The sequence below is a fragment of the Elaeis guineensis genome, chromosome 15 (genome assembly GCF_000442705.2).
Source record: "Elaeis guineensis isolate ETL-2024a chromosome 15, EG11, whole genome shotgun sequence".
Classification (NCBI taxonomy): Eukaryota; Viridiplantae; Streptophyta; class Magnoliopsida; order Arecales; family Arecaceae; genus Elaeis; species Elaeis guineensis.
In genome coordinates, this window is record NC_026007.2 from 64,684,706 (window position 1) to 64,705,559 (window position 20,854).

Genomic DNA, 20,854 nt, shown 5'->3' on the forward strand with positions numbered 1-20,854 from the left:
AAATCATAAAGAAATGATAAACAAACGTAGCAACAACAGTAATAACAAGGATGACGATGACTGCAACTACGTTATATTTAGTTTGATTCCCCTATTAGGTTTCTCAATCCTGATTTATACATCAACTGATCAGTGCCATTACTAGTGCCTTTTTCTAAAAGATGCAATAGATATAAACACCCACAAAAGAGTCAAAAAAAAGTTATCTTACACAATTGAAGTCGGAGAAATTTGTTTAAGCTTTATGTCACTAAACCCACCTATCAGCCGGTGTCTTATGTATCTATGGTCCTTTGGTTGGTTTTGGGTACCTTTTTGTTTCAACAATATAGTAGCGTATGGATGTGATGACACGAGAAAAATGTAACAATATAGAAGTCGTGTCCTGGTCACCATTCCTCACCACATTTCATCACACGGTTCCCCACTGTTTTGCTCAAGTAAAACTCAGTCTTGTGGCCATGGAGGAACGTGAAATCGGCGACATGCTTCACTCATGCACTTGTAAGGCACTTCTTGATGTTCCCGACTACCATCCCATTCCACCTTTCTAAAAGACTCGGAATACAACTTTCGGTTTTTGTCTCTAGTGTCTATCTTTCAACTCAAAAGACAAACTTCATGGAAGCCGAAACATCTGTTCGCATGTTGGTCACTTGACGTTGGCCTTTTTCTTAAGACCAAGTTAGAGATGTGGTGACCTTGTGCACGTATTTTTGTTTCTTAGATCAACACTAATCTTCCCAAGTTCATGCACGCTTGTATATTGATGACTTCTATATCAGAAAATATGAATATATACCAACCAAAATTCACATAGCGAGTATAGTTTTAGTAATGACTTTGGCTGGAGGAGTTAGGTCTATATACTTAAGCAACTATTAGAACTCGAAAGAAATGCTACACTTATGTGTCCACACATCTATAGATAATATCTCAAGGTTCTGTGTAATCGATCAATTGATCAAGTCAAAAGATGATCTAAGAGGATCCCTGAACTCGATATAGACTACTTTGGCCATTATGGATAGAGCTGAATGGGATCCAGAGTAAGATCCGCCATATTGAAAAGTCTATTCGCAAGTCAAACTTCCACAAGTAATAACTGAGTCATATGATGTCTGATTTCAATGGTCTTTTTTTTAAAAAAATTGGATAGTTTTTAGAGATCTATCAACTATAAAATTTTAATATTTTATTATTATTATTTATATTCATCAAATTTTTTAGAGATCTAGTCCTATTTAATCTAGAAAGAGGAGTCAGCCCAACTTATTCAAAGTTGGACATCCTTCTAAAAGATAAAAAGAGAAATCCAATCTGAATTGTATAAGAACGGACCTTACTATTACAAATAGGTGCTACGTACCTAAGTTTATATTATAGAAAACTGATCAATGAAAGAAAAGAGATTTAAAAAAAAAATCTTTTTCTTTTCTTTTGAGAGATCTAAGTTTAGCGGGTTAAAAAAAATCTTTTTCCTTCATAATCGAATCAAGTTGATACCAGTATCGGTCCTTCATATCTACGAGAGCCTTAGTTCATGATCTAAATGTGCAATCAATACAAGCAATTAGGAGGACTATCCATGTTTCAAGTACATCAAAAGATAAAAATGAATATGACTGCTAGTTCTTTCTAAATGAATGATGAGATAGAGATGCCTCACATAGTAAGAGAAGAATATTATCTAACTCATCAAGAACATCTCAAGATTAATGGTACTTTCAATGTAAGCACAAGTGCCAATAACTCTGGTCATGAATATATCTCCAATATTTAAAAAAAAAAATCCTTCATCTAGTAAAAAGGATCACTACAAGAATATTGAATATTAGCGATGGTATTAGTGATGGAAAAAATTTCGTTGTAAATAAACCTTTTAGCCACCATAAAATTGATCAAAAAAATTTACCGTCGCTAATACTATTAGCAACGATAATTTAATTATTAGCGACCGCAAAAGCAATCGCTAATAGTGTTTAAATTTTTCAATTTTTTTTATAATATTTAAATATAAAATAATTATTAGCAAGACGAATTGGGTTATTAGCGATGAAAATTTTGCTGTTGCTAATATTTTTTTTAAAAAATCTGAATAATAATTTAAAAAAATAATTTTTTTTGAAAATATTATTAACAATGAAATTAGTGATGATGATATTTTTTCATCGCTAATAATTAAAAAATGATTTGAGTTCAACATGAATTCAATTTGAATCCGATTTAAATCTAATTCGAAATCCTGTCAAATCTAATTTAATTTGACTTTGAAACTAAGTCCTACTTAAATTATAAAATTTAATTATTTTTTAATTAAATCAAGTCTAATTAAATTTAATCTGATTTAAATTAATTAAAAAAAAATTAATTTGGATTCAATTCGAATCCAGTTCGAACCGATCGAACCGATTCGAACCTGATTCGAATCCAATTCGAATCTGATTCGAATCCAATTCGAAATCCTGTCAAACCTAATTCAATTAGACTTTGAATCCAAATCTTAATTAGATTATAAAATTTAATTACTTTCAAATTAAATTAAGTCTAATTAAATTTAATCTGATTTAAATCAATTAAAAAATAATAATTTTTAATTTAGATTCAATTCGAATCCAATTCAAATCTGATTCGAATTCAATTTGAAATTCTGTCAAACCTAATTCAATTAGGCTTTGAATCTAAATCCTACATAGATTATAAAATCCAATTAGCCTCAAATTAAGTCAAACCTACTTAAATTAAATCTAATTTAAATTATTTAGGATTTGATCCATGATTCAATTCAAATCCGATTTGAAATCCTATCAAATCTAATTCAATTAGACTTTGAATCCGAGTCCTGCTTGAATTATAAAATCTAATTAACCTGAATTAAATCAAATCTAATTAAATTAAATATAATTTAAGTCAATTAAGACTTGATCCATGATCCAATTCGAATCCAATTCAAACCCGATTCAAATCTAATTCGAAATCTTGTCAAACCTAATTTAATTAGGCTTTAAATCCAAGTCCTACTTAGATTATAAAATCTAATTAGTCTCAAATTAAATCAAATCTAATTAAATTAAATCTGATTTAAATCAATTAGGATTTGATTTATGATTTAATTCGAATCCAATTCGAATCCGATTCAAATCTAATTCGAAATCTTGTCAAACTTAATTCAATGACACTTTAAATCCAAATCCTATTAGATTATAAAATTTAATTAGCCTCAAATTAAGTCAAACCTAATTAAGTTAAATCTGATTTAAATCAATAAGGACTTGATCCATGATTCAATTCGAATTCAATTCAAACTCAATTCAAATTCAATTCGAAATCCTGTCAAACCTAATTCAATTAGGCTTTGAATTCAAATCCTACTTAGAATATTAAAATCTAATTAGTATCAAATTAAGTCAAATCTAATTAAATTAAATCTAATTTAAATCAATTAAAATTTGATCAATAAATTAATTAAGCTTAAAAATTTAATAAAATCTAATAATGATTTTTCACCACCAAAAAATGATCAAGGAGAAAAAAATTTAATACTAAAATTTAATATTAAAAAAATTAATAGTATTAGCAGTGACATTAGTGATAAAATAATTTATCATCATTAATAATTTTAAAAAAATATTATTTTAATTTTTTTTAAAAAACTAATATTAAAATTTAATATTTAAAAAAAATTAATAGTATTAGTGATGATGGATGGGTATTAACAATGAAAACTACCGTCGTTAATACCTTTACCGACTATATTATCGATGGCCATATTGTCGTCGATAATAGTCCGACAAAAAACAACCCCAGCCTACCGGAGGAAAAAAAATTTCATCCTCGTTCTCCTCTTTCTCACGAATCCCCTCTCATTCTCCTCATTTTTGGCTTTTCCCCATCTTGCCGGTGCCTCCTCCTGACGATGATGACCCCCCTCCCCAATGCAACATCCTTCCCGACGTTCCCCACTCCTTGTGTGTCTTCCTTCTGGGCGTGCTAACCCCACTGGCACCTCCTACGCCGTGGCTTTGAGCCCACCGCTTTGATCCCACCTCGCCTGCGGTCGCCTTGACCCCGCCAGTGCCTCCTATGCTGCAGCCCCAAGCCGACCGCCCCGAACCCACCTCACCCGCGATCGCCCCAACCCAGCCGGTGCCTCCTACACCGTGGCCCCGAGCCAGCTACCTCGACCTCGCCTCGCCTGCCGTCGCCCCGAACCCATCAATCGGACCCTGTGGCCCTTGCCCTACTGGCCTTTTCGTGTTCCCATCCCCACCAGCTTGACCGCACAACCCCTGCCCGGTCGCCTCCAGCCCGCAGCCCCATCCCCATGCCAATGCATCTACTATTGTGAGTATTAGCGATGGCTAGTATTGTTTAGTATTAGTGACGGCATTAACAACGGCTTGTGCAGTCACTAAAAATTAATTAAATATTAATTTAATTAATTAGTTAGATATTTAATTAATTAACTAATTAATTAGATATATGGGATTTGGGTCTTGATATGTAGAGTGTTCGGACCGAGGGAAGATGCCGGATAGCATTGCAAACACGGGACCAGGGCATACCATGGATGCCCGAGCCTCAGGTCACAGCTAGCGTCTAAGGCATCCAACCCTCGCGTGTTCTATATGCTTAGGCTGATGGAAGGTGCCGGACAATATTAATTATGTGTTAATTTTAATAAAATTTACATTGCATTGAACAATAGATCCGGCTCGTGGTACCTGCGACTCGACTGGAGAATAAAGAGATCATCCATATCCAGAGCCGCTCATAAGTATTACATGCTCAATTAATATATTTAGAATTTAGTAATTTTAGAGTTAATATTTATTTTTCAAAATCAATTTAATTTGCAGCATATTCAAAGAGCCTTCTAACTCTCATGACGTTATCGGGATCATACGTCGATTGATGTCGGGACCGGCGAATGAGTTCTCGAGTTGGCCATCGGAAGCTCATGATGCAGTCTAAGATATATTTCTGATAAGTTAAAACTAGTTTAATTTTTAAATTCTCGATATATTGATATTTTAATTCTAGCTTATATTTTAAATCTTCAGGACGAGAAGGCTGGCTGTCGGACCTTCAAGTAGGTGGCCACACAGAGGCTTCAAAATAGCCTCTACAACCTCAGGCAATCTGCCATTCAGCACTTCGATTTTTAGTGACCATCGAACTAGAGGTCCTTCATGGATCACTGGATACGGACGGACATATGGCAAGCCCTCTACGATCAGTGGAGCAGTGAAAAATACTCTGCTAGACAGTAGAGGGCCCGACAGAATCGGATCACCCAGCAAGATCCGATCAGATACACGGACAGCTCGATTGGCATATATATTATGACCAACAAATTCATAAGAAATCTATACCAAAACTCTTCACTAGAACTGTAAAAACTGTTATATGTATATTTTAATTAATTTAATTTTATTATTTACTTATTATAGACATGACAGTTGGATCATCCACCAGATCAGCTGCAGTTATGACGGGCCACACACCAGTCTAAGAGGACTGGTGACTATTTAGATTCTACATCGCGATAGATGACAGTAAGAACTTCAAACTTTATTTACTAATTAAGTTGTTATAGGATCTGATTTTTATATTAAAACTAATGTATTTTTGAACTGTGCAGATGCATTACGCGACGTACGTTGCTAAGAGATACAATGATGATCCGTCTTCTCAACCCTCCCTTAATCTTAAGGGATGGCTCAGCACCATTGAAGGGGTCAGTAGAAGCCGGATCAAAGGATTTGACTATAGCTTTGATCCTCTATCGGCTTAATATCCTTCGATATCCTCACAAACCTCGACATCCCAGATATGTAGCGATGCGCACATGAAGGAGGTCGTGCAGAGGTTTCTGAGCCAACGACCTCAGAGCCTCCAGGATGCCATCCGTGATACGGTCGTGGTGCTTCTCCGAGACCTGTAGCTGCACGATCGACTAGACTTGTCATCTCAGCCATCACATCAAGTAATTATATTACTAAATTCTTTTACTTGTTTTAAGTTTTCATATTTAGATACTTTATATATTTAGGTTTGAGTCTGTAAAGGAGATCTAGGTGCCAAAAATTCAATCTAACCGTTTAATTGATGGGTCGGGGGTGTCTATAGCTCCATATCATCGAATGAAATATGTAGAAATAATTTATTCGAGTATCATTGGTCGCTAATAATTATTAGCGATGGTATTAGCCATGAAAATACCGTCGCTAATATTTTTTAAAAAAATTATTTTAAAAATTAAAAAAATTAGCGACGAAAAAATTCTGTCGTTGCCTTATTAGCGACGGCTAGAATTTTCATCACTAATAAGGATATTTAGCGATCAGATTTTTTTAGATTGACTGTTACGATGGAATTAGCAATGGTGAGGTTATTAGCGACGGTATGTGGACTATTAACGACGGCAACTAGCCGTCGCTAATAGTCTGAATTCTTATAGTGGATGGATAACCTAGAGGTATAAAAAATCTCTCTCTTCAACCATTTAAAGTTGAAACTCAAATCAATATCCTTATGCACAATGGGACTATTAATGCAAAAAAGTTAGATAACTAGCTGGACCGATTAGAGATCTACTTCACTATCTATAGATCCTCTGGTATATATCTAGAAGGTAGCTTTTGCTCATCTCAAACTTTTTAGCCATGCTCTCACATAATGGAATTCACATATATGAGAAATAACGATATTTCTAATCTAATGTTGAGCAAATTCAAAGGCCTAATCAAGAGATAATTTTATCCAATTGGCCATGAGGATGATTGATGGATCAAGTAGTAGTATCTGTAGTAGAAATATGAACAATTTATCTAAGACTACACCATCAAGTTCCACAGCAATTAATCTCCCTCAGAATCTCTATTGACGACCATGTAATTTTCAAAAAATATGTTGGAGGTCTCCACGAGAGCATCTAAAAGAAGTTGAAGCTCTTCAAAGTTGAAGACATCAAATGAAGCTAGTGTGAAGGCTATGGTGATGGAGGAGAAGAACTACCCTAAGGAAGACAAGAAGGGCAAGAAGCATGTCAACATGACAAATAAATTATTGCAATCACTACAACCTTCACGGATATACAAAGGAACAGTATAGGAAGCTTCACCTTGAGTTGCATCCCAAGAAAAGAAGAAAGCCGAAGGATGATTATTTCGAGAAGGAAAAAAAAGAACAGAAACTAGTTTTCAATGCTGTAGAAGTTGAAGAGCTAGCTGAACTCGAGCAAGTAGACTCCAAATTGAGCTTAATGATGAGAAAACTCAAGACAATGATTGAGATAGATCTAGAGGTGTATGAGGAACTCTTCCACTTGAAAATTCAAGTGAAACAGAGTATGATCAAGGTTATTCTAGATCCCAGAATTCAGAAGAATCTAATCTTCAAAAGTCTAGTTCGAAAGCTGGGGTTGCAAACTAAGCCTTATCTACATCCTTATCCTGTTAGCTGGATTCAAAAAGATATTAAATTGAATATCACCAAGTAATGCGCCTTCAAGTTTGCCATCATTGAGAGATATATTGATGAGGTAACTTATGAAGTAGTTTTTTTGGATGTTTGCCAGGTTATCTCAAAGAGCTCGTATATTTTGATTCGAGAACAATCTTCTAAAGGCAGAGAGGAAGTATTGTCTCATCAAGGATAGAAAAAAATTATAATCAATGTTTCCAAGCCATAGGGAAACGTAGACCTTACAACTACTATCCAAGCGAAGTATCTTGTTAGTGCCTGCAGCAAGCTCATGATGATGGTCCGAGAAATCAGTACTACTCATAATCAACCAAACTCTCATCTTATGGGTATGACTAGCCGAGCAAATAAGATTGAGACTAAAGAAGAGTTATCGTAGACATCATTGATAGTGAGGAAGGATACAAGAAGCATCCATACCATAAAGTCAAGATTTGAGAGCAAACTAAATTGTTTGCCAAGATTTGAGGGTAAAGAAAGCAAGGTTAGAAGCCATCTTCAAGTAAAGTCAAGCGGTTCAAACATAAAGAGGGGAAGAAAGCATCTCCCTCACATTCAATTTTGATTTAGCGAGAGCTAAATCTCTCAAATAGAGGGAGCCCTGATTTAGAAGAATCTTCGAACTTGATGTAGACCACTTTGGTCACTATGGATAGAGCTGGATAGGATCCGGGAGCAAAATCTGCCACATCGAAAAATCAATTCACAAACCAAAATTCCAGACATCATAACTTGCTTATACAATATCCAATTTTGATGTTCTTTTTTTTTTTAAATTGGACAATCTTTGAGATCTATCTCCCATAAAATTATAATATTTTTGAATTATTTTTTATATTTATCATATTTTTTAGAGATCTAGTCCTATTTGAGCTAAAAAAATGAGTCCAATCTAACTTGTTCAAGGATGGATATCCTTCTAAAAAATAAAAGAAAGAATCCACTCCGAATTATGTGAGGATAAATCATATTATTATAAATAAGAATTATATACCTTAGTTTATGTTATGGAAAATTGAACAATGAAAAAAAAACAATTTAAGTCATACATTCGTAATTCTTTTCTATCATTTTTTTAATATTTTTTGAAAGATCTGTGTGAATAAATTAAAAAAAAAAATTTCTTTTCGATCGGATCAAAAAGATAACATGCAATATTAGAGAAGTTTGTAGGATCATTTGACTGACTCAATAAAGTACTGATATTGTATCTCAAGATGCTACGTCGGCCTATCAATTGACCGCGTCAAAAATGTTTCATTCTATGCCCTAGTCGAATCAACTTTATTAGCAAAAAGGAGTCCACGTAAACATCTGATGATAACGATGTGAATTTCTCTTTACACGATTTCTTAGCCATTGGATTGTGCTATAAGGGTGAGGAACCAAGGAATCCATACTTTGTTTTACCCAAAAATTAAAAAAAGAAAGAAATCCACATTTTGGTCATGCCACCGCTACGGTCCCCTAAAAAGTCATATGTGCTATTCAACGAATGTTCAAAACTAAATAAGATCATTCATATATTTATTATTTTTAATCCTATAAATTTTGTAGAAAAGAATTCAGCTGATTTTTTTTTATTAAAATATACTTTTATTCATTTTCAGGGGCAATCTATACTGCATGCTTTTACATTCATGATCACTAGCTGACGCTGCGCAAGGACAGTAGTAAAGTCTATAATGGAACAAACCATTAACCTTAAAAAGTGAAAAATAATATTTTTTTATAAAATTCTTTTATAATACTATTTTTGACAATATATACAATCTGAATGCTTGTTAGTTGCATGAAATGGTAATGGAAGCCTTTTGCATGCCTGAAAAAGATAACACATCATGTTTGGACACATCCACCGTATCAATGTGATACCTCGTTGGGGGATCCTACACATATATGCCGGGAAGATTGAAGAGGGAAGATAGAGGAATTAAATTGCAGCGTTGGTATTCATATATGCCACCATTTTAGATGGAATCTTATCGTCTTTTCTCTCAGATTCAAGAAATATGACAAATATGGTATTCGGCAACAGAATGGCCATAGATAGATTTAGGAGGCACAGATATCCAAAATGGAAAACAATATCAACGCCAATACTCATTGCTTAAAACAAAGTCAATCCATTAATAGGGCCCTCTATCCAATACCTAGGTGATTAAGAATCAAGATTGTTAGGGCAATCAAAATAGAAAAAGAGGTTGTTACTATCTTGAAGTTGAAGTAGTTTATACTCGTGAATTCCTCCATATGATCAAAACTTGAAGGTTTTTCGATAATTTTTTGATTATTTATTTGAAATAACATATTATAGTGCTAGCTACATCATCATTCTTGAAAATTATAAAAAAAGTTAAGTGGTTGAGTTAAATAATTATCTTCACTTTTACATTCTCATGTGAGGTGCTATTCCAGTATATTCTCAATACGTGGTTATAGGTAGCATATGATTATCTAATTTTCTGCTGAAAATTATACTTTGTAAGCATATGCTTACTTGGATTCTTTTTTTTTTTTTTTTTTAACTAAAGGAGCTAGTAGCTTTTGTTAAAGGCCAATAAATATACTGCAGTTCGAATACTCTTACGAACCCACAACTTATGAGCTAGACCCGTACACATAAATCTATAACTGCAAGACTGCACCATGCATATAAGTCTCATTGGCCTCATAAGTTTGTACTTGTACATTAACTTTTATATCACATAAAGATCATTAATGGATGAAAAAAGTATTCCAAGTAATTAATTAAATGGATTGACTAGAAAAATTTGTTTAGACTCAGAAGAAATGCTGCATTTGCTTCTCAATACATCTCCAGCTGATTGGTACCATCTCAATGATAAATATGAAGAGTTTAACTTATTATTATTATTATTTATAATTGTTTAAAATTACCTAATTATTAGATTTGCTTAGCATCAGAAAGCTTAGATTAAGGTTTGTGATGGCATTGTGAGTTCTAGAATAACTTCGAAGCCACCAACTTTTTTTTTCCTCCTCTAATTTTTCTTTCTTTTTTTTTTTAGAGGTTCCAAGGAAGCTAAGAGAACCAGCTATCAGTGTTTATTAAGAAGAGGCTAATTACAAAAAGAGAAATAGAGCTGGAACCAACGAGGAGTTATATTGAAGTAAAGCTCAAAGACTTCATTGCTGGTACGACGATACAGCTAGCAAAAGCAACAATAAAACGATAAAAACGTAGCTGACCCTCCTTCACCGACAGATTAGTATATAAAAAAAACAGAACATAAGATTGGAAAAAGCAAATGGCCAAAACTAAAGAGATGAATAAAAAACAGACAAGAGATATAATCATATACCACTCAGCTTTTCATTGATTGGAGCCGTAGGCTTGTGACCTTTTTTTTTTTTCTTTTTCTTCTTCTTTTGAGGAATGGCGTTGGGCAAGCCCAAGCTACCAATTTGGAATTATTCCAGAACTGCATGAATCGGATAAGAGGGAATCACCACCCATCACTTGACAGGAATCGGGGAGTTGGGGTGCATATATGGCATCCACTATTGCCGACGCGGGCCTCACTGGGCCCCATGTTGATGCCAGATATCTCCTGCTTAATTGACTCGTCTACAAGTCAACCGACAGTAGCAGAATGCATACGGTAGCTTATTCATCACCGCAGATAGCTCGTCTTGGGTCTATAAATAGCCTTAACATATATTGCCAGTCTTCAGTCCCATAGCCATCAAATCCCTCATCTCCTCGTTGTTGTGGTGGTGAGTTTTCGTAATTCTCAAACCACCATGGCACATCACCTCTCCAGTGTTTTTAATCATGGTTCCAGCCATCCGCCGACTATTCCAATGACTGAGCAACAGTTCAAGGACTGGCTCAAACGTGTCGACCTCAATGGAGATGGTCGCATCAGTAGGCAAGAGCTGAAACGAGCACTCCATGATCTTGAGATAAATTGGGCGACACTGAAGGCGTGGTTGGCTGTGTTCAAGAACGACCTCAACCATAACCATTGCATCGATGGTGAATTGGAGATTAAGAAGTTGAAAGAATATGCAGCCAAGCACTGGGGAATCGTCGTCAGTGCATGATGGCACGACATACATGTGCGACATACATGTGCGATTAATTAATCAAGTCTTCCATCTCTCTGTCTTTAGGTTCTCCTATAATAGCAAAAACTGCATGTTATATATGTGTGCTGCTTTTCTTGTGGTTAGATGACCTTGTGCGTATGCGTCTCTTTATCTGTTGTTCTCGTTTGGTGATGGATCACCTAGCTTGTAATGGAAGAGCTTCGGTCTGCTAAAAAAACTGGAAGGAGCTCCTGACGAAGTATGCTTAAGGTTGTGATGTCAACTCTCTTCTCCTTTTGTTTATATATATATATATATATATAGATAGATAGATGAATATGAACATGGGCATTTCTAATAACTTGATTTAGCATTCTATTTTTTGGGAATTTACTTGTTTCTTGTTTTGGATGGTGTTCACGCTCTTGCCACCTTTCTTTTGGTGGTTAAGTGAAAAGCACAGATAAGGTGGACACAGGCTACCATATCTCCCAAAAGCATTAAAGGAAGCAAAATGATTTCTTATAAGGGCTTCACTGACGGACAATTCCGTCAGAAAAATCAATAAAATCCATTAGAAAACGTGTTTTTAATGAAATTTTTAATGATTTGTCATCTGTCAGAAAAAATTATGTTAGTAATTTTTTTCTAACAGATTTATGACGAATAATTCACCAGAAATATGCTTTCCACATTCTCCAATGAATATTATTTTTCTGTCAGAAAATATAATTGCGACAGAATTTTCTAACAGATTATCTGTCAGAAATTTTTTGACAAACTACCCATCAAAAATTTTTCTACGGCTTGACACTCTGACAGATTTTCCATCAGAAAAATTTTTGATAAATTTTTCATCAAAAATCTATCATTATTATGTTGGAAATTCTTTCTATTCACTAACAGATAATCCGTCACAAAATTTATAGGTCAAAAATCCATCAAAAATCTATCAAAATGCCGTCAAAAGTTTACAAACATGAAATAAATATCAAATTTAAGATATCAAGATTCATCTTTTAATATTCAATCAATTACATATTCAGAATCAAAAGTTTACCATCAACTACATTAAAATATATCAAATACCATACAATAAAAATTCTCTATATACTTATAAAAATATATTATATATATAAATATTAAATCTAAAATATCAAATATCTAGCCAACCAGCAGCTGGAAGATCATTGCCATCAGAAGAGGGAGACGAAAATTAGTCTAAAGGTGATACCTCCATGCCCCTTGAGCATGCCCAAGCTTCAAACAAATGAGGAATCTGTACTATCATTTGAGCCGCAACTCCTGTCTCAACTCGTGCATCTATCTCAACAGTCTCTGTCCGCAAGCGCTCCTCCACCCCTTTGTTGAGCATCTCCTTAAATTGCTCCTATGTCCAATTAGGTTGGAATGAAAAGCTCATCACCATACTTGGCCAAAATGATTGATGCATAAGACTCCTATGAGTGCAATAAATATATAAATTTTCAAGTAGTAACATATTGAAATAAAATAAATCGAATTGTTTGAGACCTGAGTAACCAAAAAAATAACCTATCTTGGAACCTAGATTTCAATCATAAAACTTGTCCATTGAAGAAAAATATGAATAAGGGTTGAAATTACTGGTCCAGAAACCTCACATTAGCTGGCGTTGCTTTTCTTGTTCCAAGACAAATAAGTTGGATCACCACAGGGCTTGCAAACAGAACCCATGAGAAAGGATAACATAAACTTTAAGGGGAGACTATGACTTAATGTATTGCTATAGAGCATAATTGCATTAGTGAGAAAGTCACTGCTGCAAAGCCAACTTGTTAATGACATGATAAACTGAATGCTTCAAACATAACATATTACCCCAGAAATACAGAATTACGGGAAAAAATAGTGGATAGGAATACAGAGATCATCCCGATATGCAGCTGTTATCAACATTTTAAAAGTATGCAATATCTTTCAAGACATGTCATTATGCTAAAAGGAATGCTATCATGCCAGTGTAGAAATTTACCATGGGTATTTCACATGAATCAAAGCAAACAAGACTGAGATCAGAATGAAGGAGGTGCCAGTGGCAATATAGGCCGCCCCAAGGAAACCATTTTTGCCTCCCAGCCAATTGGATGTTGTAAGAACAATCTTTTTCTCCCCCCCAAAGCTGTAAGTATGGTACTTGTTAACAAGATGTACCGTTATGATCACAGGACTTGGGATGTGCATGGAAGCACCCATAGAACAGGAATGTCTATGAAAAAACATCCCAAGGCATTTTCTAATCATCAGGAGATGGGGAAAGGAAGGGAAGGAAACTCTAGAAAACTAAAATAGAAAAGGAAAGGCAAATCCATCACTGCTCTGCTCCTTTTCTTTTTTTAAAAAAAAAAAAAAAACAATTCAATTATTCAGAAGGAAGGGGGGGAAATAAAGATAGAATTCCTTGTCGTGGCAGACTGCTGACTTCTTGACCAATGCAAAGATGGCAATAGAACAACATAAACCTAAAAGAAGCCTAAGAATGAATTGTCTGTAATCACGATCTACTGGCAGAATTACATACTAAGTTACATTGGAGTGTCACTGAACCAGTGGTAGCAGCAAACAGCCATGTAAAAAATTCAAAAAAAAAATAAAAATAAAAACCAAGTGGTAGTCAGTAATTTTAAATATCCTGAAAATATAACAATTGTTACCACCTCCTCCATTACAGAATTCCACCTGCCTCCCCTGCACAAGTCTTAACCATCGACTGACAACAAAAACCACAAATCTATCAACTAGTTATTGAAGAAAGGTGTGCAAGTATACATGAGAAAAGTCATGGATGTATATGGATTAAATTCACAAGCTATAAAAGTTAAGATTACAAAGTGTTACTTCATGATATTACCTCTTGTAGGCATTGGAGGGAGGAGCTCCTAAACCTCCGTGGAACAGAACAATGAACCTAAGCTAATGCTGCAAATATGGGAGTTGCAAAGCATTTTTTAAAAAAAAAATAAATTACAGCTTTTCTACCTCAACACTTAGACCCTCTATGGAAACAGGGGAAACTAACGACAAGAAATAGAAGCTTCTCCCAAAAAATGAGACACGAAACCTACATAAAAATAACCAAACAAATATCACCTAAAAGAGTCAAACATAAAACCAAAGGCAAAAGAATACAATGCAAAGACCTCTTTCGTTTTCAAGTTTATTCCTTGGAGTCATGTAAAACTTATAAAAGCATAGAAAAATGTCAGCCCACATAGCGGTCTCCACGCATTACTCGCAGAAAAACAAAGAAAGGGAACCCTATTTAGTTCAATACCATCAAGATCTTGTTGAGCTCCAAGACCACGGATGCAGAAGGGGACTTCAACTCCACCAGCCACACAATATTCAGGCAGAAGAGAGAGGGGTTCGCCGCGTCTTTGTGCTCTTCATCGCCTTGGGAGAAGGGATTCGGGGAGAGCTCGAGGATAAGCATGGTGAAGGAGAGGACGGGCGGAGGTTGGGGAGGGGGGAAGAGGCTGGAGGAGAGGGAGGACTCGGTGGCGGAGAAGAGATGGGTCAGCTTCTCGAACGCCGCCATCCGGTGGATGAGACGGTGGATGTGGGGGACGTCCTGGCTGTTGGCGAGATGGATCAGAGCCCACACAGCGGCTGGTTGTTCCAGTGCGGCGGCGGGGGCGGCGGCGGCGGAGGGAGAACATGGTGAAGTCGCAAGGGTTTTGAGGAAAGGGGTTTGGGATGTGGGTTGTTCGGGGGATGCGGCTGCTAGGGTTCAGAGGGTAACAAAAGTAGCGACGCGGGCAGAGGTATAGGTTCGAATGTACCCAATAGGTGGCAGAGTAAACCGACCCAACTCGAACAACATCCAGGTATTTTCTGTAAAACCAATTTTATTTAATAAATCATACAGTTAAAATAAGTTTTATGAAAAATAGAATCCTTATCTTTCATAAAACATAATTTATAGCTATTTACTTTAGAAAAACTCATGAACAACTAAGCAGCCTTTAAGTATAGTTGAGGACCTCCATTAATAAAATTCTAACAAACATTTTTGAATATTGCTGGTCACATTAAAAAGTATCAAAGCTAACTAATTTCATAGGCTATGTTAAGTTCAATTGACGAGAATTGGCCTCAAATCCATCAAAATTTGCATCGTGGTCACTCAAGTTTCATAAATTTTGAGCAAAATCAGTTCAACCAACTCATAAGAAGACTTAATCGATATGACAATATTTATATGTAAAAATTTATGTAAATATAAATTACATAAAAAATAGATAATTTTATTATAATCTATTTTATAATAAACATTTACACATACTTAATAACTTAGAAGCCAATTAATTGCTTCATGCTCGGTAGAGTTCAACTAACCATCTATTAGTTGATAAATTATGATTTATAAACTAAAAGTAAACTTAGCCCAACATACTAATCATGATGACTTTTGCATGTATATTATACTTTTCTGTGATAATATCTTATGTTGTTATAACTAATGTACTAATCATGATGATTTTATAGTGGTACATTATATATTGTCATAAAGAGTATTTTTTTTAATGATATTTTATATTTTCACAAATAATATATTGATTATGATAACTTTTTAGTGACATTACAGAAATCTCAATTGAGTGAAGGAGCAGTTGAATAGAAAACACGATGGCCAAGCAGGGAAGCTTAGTCGATGGAAAAATAAGGGTTTTGAGCTAGATTTATATGTAACGATTTAAATGGTATAAATAGTTTATCAATCATACAAATAAGTCTTAGTTATGCCTTGGAGGATAAAGTTGTGGATAGATTATCCCAGGATTTGGAGTTCAAATTCTTCTATTCACCTTAAATTTTAATTTCAAACTTATGATGCTAATTTCTGATGAAATCTACTTCTATTTATTAAAATATTTCTAATAATTTTTTTTATTAGAAACAACTATTCTAATAATTTAAAAATTATTAAAATTATATTTCTCATCGAATTTTCAGTCAGAAAGATTACTGACAAATAATTTATTGCAAAATTGGTTACAAATATTTTTTATATTCTTTTAATTTTTTTTTAAAAAGGAATTCTGATGGATATTCTTATGGATGTTCTGATGGAGTTGTTTCTAATAAATAATCCGTCAGAAATTTGTTAGAGGTTTTGAGACATGCCAATTATGTTTTATTGCTCCTTTTTTGATGAAAATCTATTAGTGATCCATTAAAAATTTCTGACGCACGTCTGTCAGAAAATTCTATCAGTGAAGCCCTTATTTCTAGTGGGACCTTGTATGGAAGCTGCCAGGATAGACATATTACTAAGGGTCAATGGAGAGGGAAAAAATGAAAAAGGCAAAATATATAGAGAAAAAAAAGAGAGACACAAGTAGATGAAGCAAATATAATAAATAATATAATAATAACAAACAAATATGTTAAGTATGCCTTGAAATAAAAAGCTCTAGAATAATAAAAAGAAATCTTTTGCTAGAACAGAACAAGCAAAGCAAGTAGAACAGAGTGCAACAAGCGAAGCGAGTAGAGCAAAAAGAAAATATGCCCTAGACCATCATGCTTATCGATCCTATTCAGGTTGCATGAATACTTATCCTAGGGTATGGGCCCCATGAGCCAGACTAACGTGATTGTTGTAGAACACCATTTCAAATCAAAATCGACTAGCTAGCTCTATTATAAGTATATTTTTATAACCCTGATAATTTGTATGGGATGATCATTCCAAGATCAAAAATAATGTAGATGGAGGTGATGATATTATTATATTTAGTTATATCATGATGATCCTACATGATAGAGATTAAGCCTAACTTATCTTCACTCTCAAATCACCATCAACTCAGTGATGAAAAACCTATTTTTCAGATTGGGTATCCAAGATCATCCTAAGATAGTGGTTTTGGGCTAAAATTTAGAGATAAGAATATACCTCGATCTAGTAAAAAAAAGATATATTTTATAATATATTATTTTAATATTACATATTTTAATTATAAAATATATTGTGTTATAATATAATTTACTTTATTTTCTAATCAAAATAGATATCAGTGTCATAATAATAATATATTATAAGTATAAATAAAAATATTAATTCTATAATAAGAATAAATATATTTTTACAGGATTAATAATTTATAAGATTAATAAAGATATTTTAATAGAATATATTAATAACTAATATACTAATAAATATATTAATAATTTATTATAATATATTTTATGTGATTAAAAATAATTTTTATGGAATATGTCAGGGGTGGCTTTTGCACTACATGGTCAGTAATCTGGAATTTCTATGAACTACTAAACGGGTTATTAGTGAAAATCCAAGGATCTTTTTTAATTGCTACAATATAGCTTACTATAATTTGGTGGTTTTAGATCATTCGGGATCAGATTACTTTGAGAAAAAAATCACCTGTGATCTAAGATCACCTTGATATATCCTATTTGCATTGCCAAATATCATCTAAAACAATAGAGAAAATTTGTGAGGAAATTTTATGCTCGGTAATTTTCTATTTGTTAGAGAGAAATTTTTGCATTGTCTCTACCCACAGGTGCTGATCAATAAACCATATCATATAAATATTATATGTTCTTGCTCTTTTCAAATTCTTCTTCTTGTTTTGCTATTCTCGCCATCCATCATAACAAAAATAGCTAGAAAAATGATTTCTGCAGCTCAACTATTTTTGCCGATTAGACATCAAGCAACATGCTTGGAACCAAAACTGGTCAATTTCATTCTCTCTGAAATAGCAGGCCAATGGGCTCTCCCATCCTTTTTCTTAAAAACATATATAAAGAAGTAATAAACAAAACATAGCAACAGCAATAATAACGAGGATCTTAATGAGTGCAACTACGTTTGATGTTTGGTTTGATTCCCGTATTAGGTTTCCCAATCCTGATTTATACATCAAATCAATGCCATTACTTGTGCCTTTTTTTAAAAAAAGCAATAGATAAACACCCACAAAAGAGTCAAAAAGTTGCTGATATTGTGTCTCAAGATGCTGTGCAATCTATCAAATGACCGAGTCAAAAAGTTTTATTCTATACCATAGTCGAATGATTGGGGAAATATCACAAATGTGGTACTCGGCATCACAATGGCCATGAATAAATTTAGGACCCATAGATATCCAAAATGAAAAACAGCATCAACATCAATACTCGTTGCTTAAAACAAAGTCAATCCATTAATAGGGCCCTCTATCTAATACCCATATTGTTATAATAATGGATTAAGATTGTGCTGCGAATCAAAATAGAAAGAGAGATTGTTACCAACTTGAAGGTGAGTAGTTTATACTCTCTGAATTTCTCCATTTGGGGTTCTGCAGTTAAAGCTTGAAGGTTTTCTTCCTTAAATATTTTAACTGTATAATTTTCTGGTTATTTACTTCAGACAATTGTAGTGCTAACTACATCATCATTCTTGAAAATTAAAAAAAAAAAATGTTAAATGCTTGAATAAAATAATTATCTTCACTTTTACATCCCCAAGTGAGGTGCTATATGATCCAGTATATTCTCATCAGACATGATACGGATACGTGTGACGATTTGAGTTGTGGGGCCACTGCAATCTAGAAAAAATAGATTATACTGTTGGTATCTAGATTGCGAAGAATCTTAAAATTCTTTGTTGGCTTGGTTTCTTTTCTTTTGATCAAGCTTTTCCTCAACTATGGCCTCCGAGCATCTTCACATTTTTGAGCTGCTCATAATATGATTTTCATTATTTTAAAAGGTGAGATGTTTTAATAAGAAACTTGGAAATTAATTATATGCTATCTGAACAATCCGTGATGATACGAGATGTTAATAGCAGCTTTGGTATTTACATTTACTTATTTACCTCTTATTTTATTAAGGAAGTTCTTGACAAAAGCATTTAAATATTATCACTTCTCATCATAAAAAAGATGAAGATTATAAAAATGGGGTATCTCAAAATAAATGGATCAACTAATAATCTAAAAATATGCATGGGATGCGATAATTTATTGTTTCGGTTCATTCTTTGTCTAATTTTTTCTTCTCAAGTTTTTGTAGCTTACAATATTTAACATCACATTGTTGTTAAGCATATGAATGGTATCCAAAAATATTGAGCAGGAAATATAAGAAAAGGTTTCATCCACGACTACCAGGAGGCATATTTATTATTGCTGGCTAGATGTTCCTAATTTTCATTGTTATGGCTGAAATTCATCCTAGACCGGAGGTGCTGGAGCGGGGTGATGTCCAATGCATTGGTAGCAGTTGGACCTACAAGAAAAGCTCCCGTCGGAGGTGCCTTCAGCGAAAACCTTCCAACGTTCAAATCAGATTTTCCGCAGCATGAGAAAAAGAACGAGCGTTTATGAGGAGGAGAGGAGGCATACCTGGAGAATCTCTGTTTATCTCTTTATATAGGTGAGGTTGGAGCCTTGAAGAGAAGATAGAGATCTTAAAAGACCTTTTTGCCCTTAACTATGTCTCTGAGTGGCTCTATGCTTGGCCTTTTGACCTGAGTATTGTCACTTCATAATATGTGGGGAGCCGCCATAATTAAAGGCAAGAGCCATCTGACAGGAGCCTAAGAGCAGTGTGGGCTTCTCAGGGATGATGTGACTTAATGTAACCCGATGAAATAGCGTAGTGGCCACGCTTAAGGTTCACCTACTTGGCCAATGCCCGTGCTCAGGGATCCTGGCTTACAAGCGAGGATTATAGTTGGCTGAAGGATGAGAACCCAGAGTCGAGACTGAGCCCGACATGGGTCGAAGGAAGGGGACCTAGAAGTCAGCTGAATGAAGCTATCGAGTGGTGCCATGCATCCAGTCATCAATTCAGGTCGGCCATTAATTGGAGTAAGGTGAAGGAGATCAGAAGCAAACCGAGGTGAGCATTTCACTTACTAGCAGTTTTAGGACAGGTCGGTCACGGGCTAATGCCATGTGTCCAGGTGATGTTGAGGTCAGACTTATGACGAGTCCGATCTCTTGATAAGATCGATTTTTTGATGATCTCAGTTTTCTGATGAGGTCGGTTTTCTGATGAAGTTGGCTTTCTTATGACCTCGATCTTCTGATGAAGTTGGCTTTCTAATCTTTTAGTAAGATCGGTCTCTCGATAAAATCAGCCTAGCAATGAGGATCTACCCCAACACCCATTATGTCCTCGTTTTCAAAAGACCAAAGCAACGAAGGCAACTTTCAGATTTTGTAGGTAATTGGATCACCATTTTTTTTTTTTTTTTTTGGGGCAAAGAGTACTCTGATCACTTTACTGCTGCTACTTT

General features: G+C 34.5%; 1 protein-coding gene across 3 annotated transcripts; it reads right to left on the reverse strand.

Annotated features, from left to right (window-relative positions):
- Positions 1–12,514: 12,514 nt before the first annotated feature.
- LOC105058252 (uncharacterized) lies at positions 12,515–15,345 on the reverse strand. Of its 3 annotated transcripts, XR_012137236.1 has the most exons (3): positions 14,858–15,345; positions 13,188–14,644; positions 12,515–13,004 (listed from the first exon to the last, which is right to left on the reverse strand). XR_012137236.1 is itself a non-coding variant. In XM_010941136.4 (2 exons), the coding sequence occupies exons 1-2, from the start codon at positions 15,119–15,121 to the stop codon at positions 12,945–12,947; spliced, it is 324 nt and encodes a 107-aa protein (XP_010939438.1). In that variant the 5' UTR covers positions 15,122–15,341; the 3' UTR covers positions 12,515–12,944. The 3 variants fall into 3 exon arrangements, 2 of the variants coding, with proteins under 2 accessions (XP_010939438.1, XP_010939437.1); XM_010941136.4 differs by lacking the exon at positions 13,188–14,644 and having other exon boundaries at positions 14,858–15,341; XM_010941135.4 differs by lacking the exon at positions 13,188–14,644 and having other exon boundaries at positions 12,515–12,934; positions 14,858–15,337.
- Positions 15,346–20,854: the final 5,509 nt, after the last annotated feature.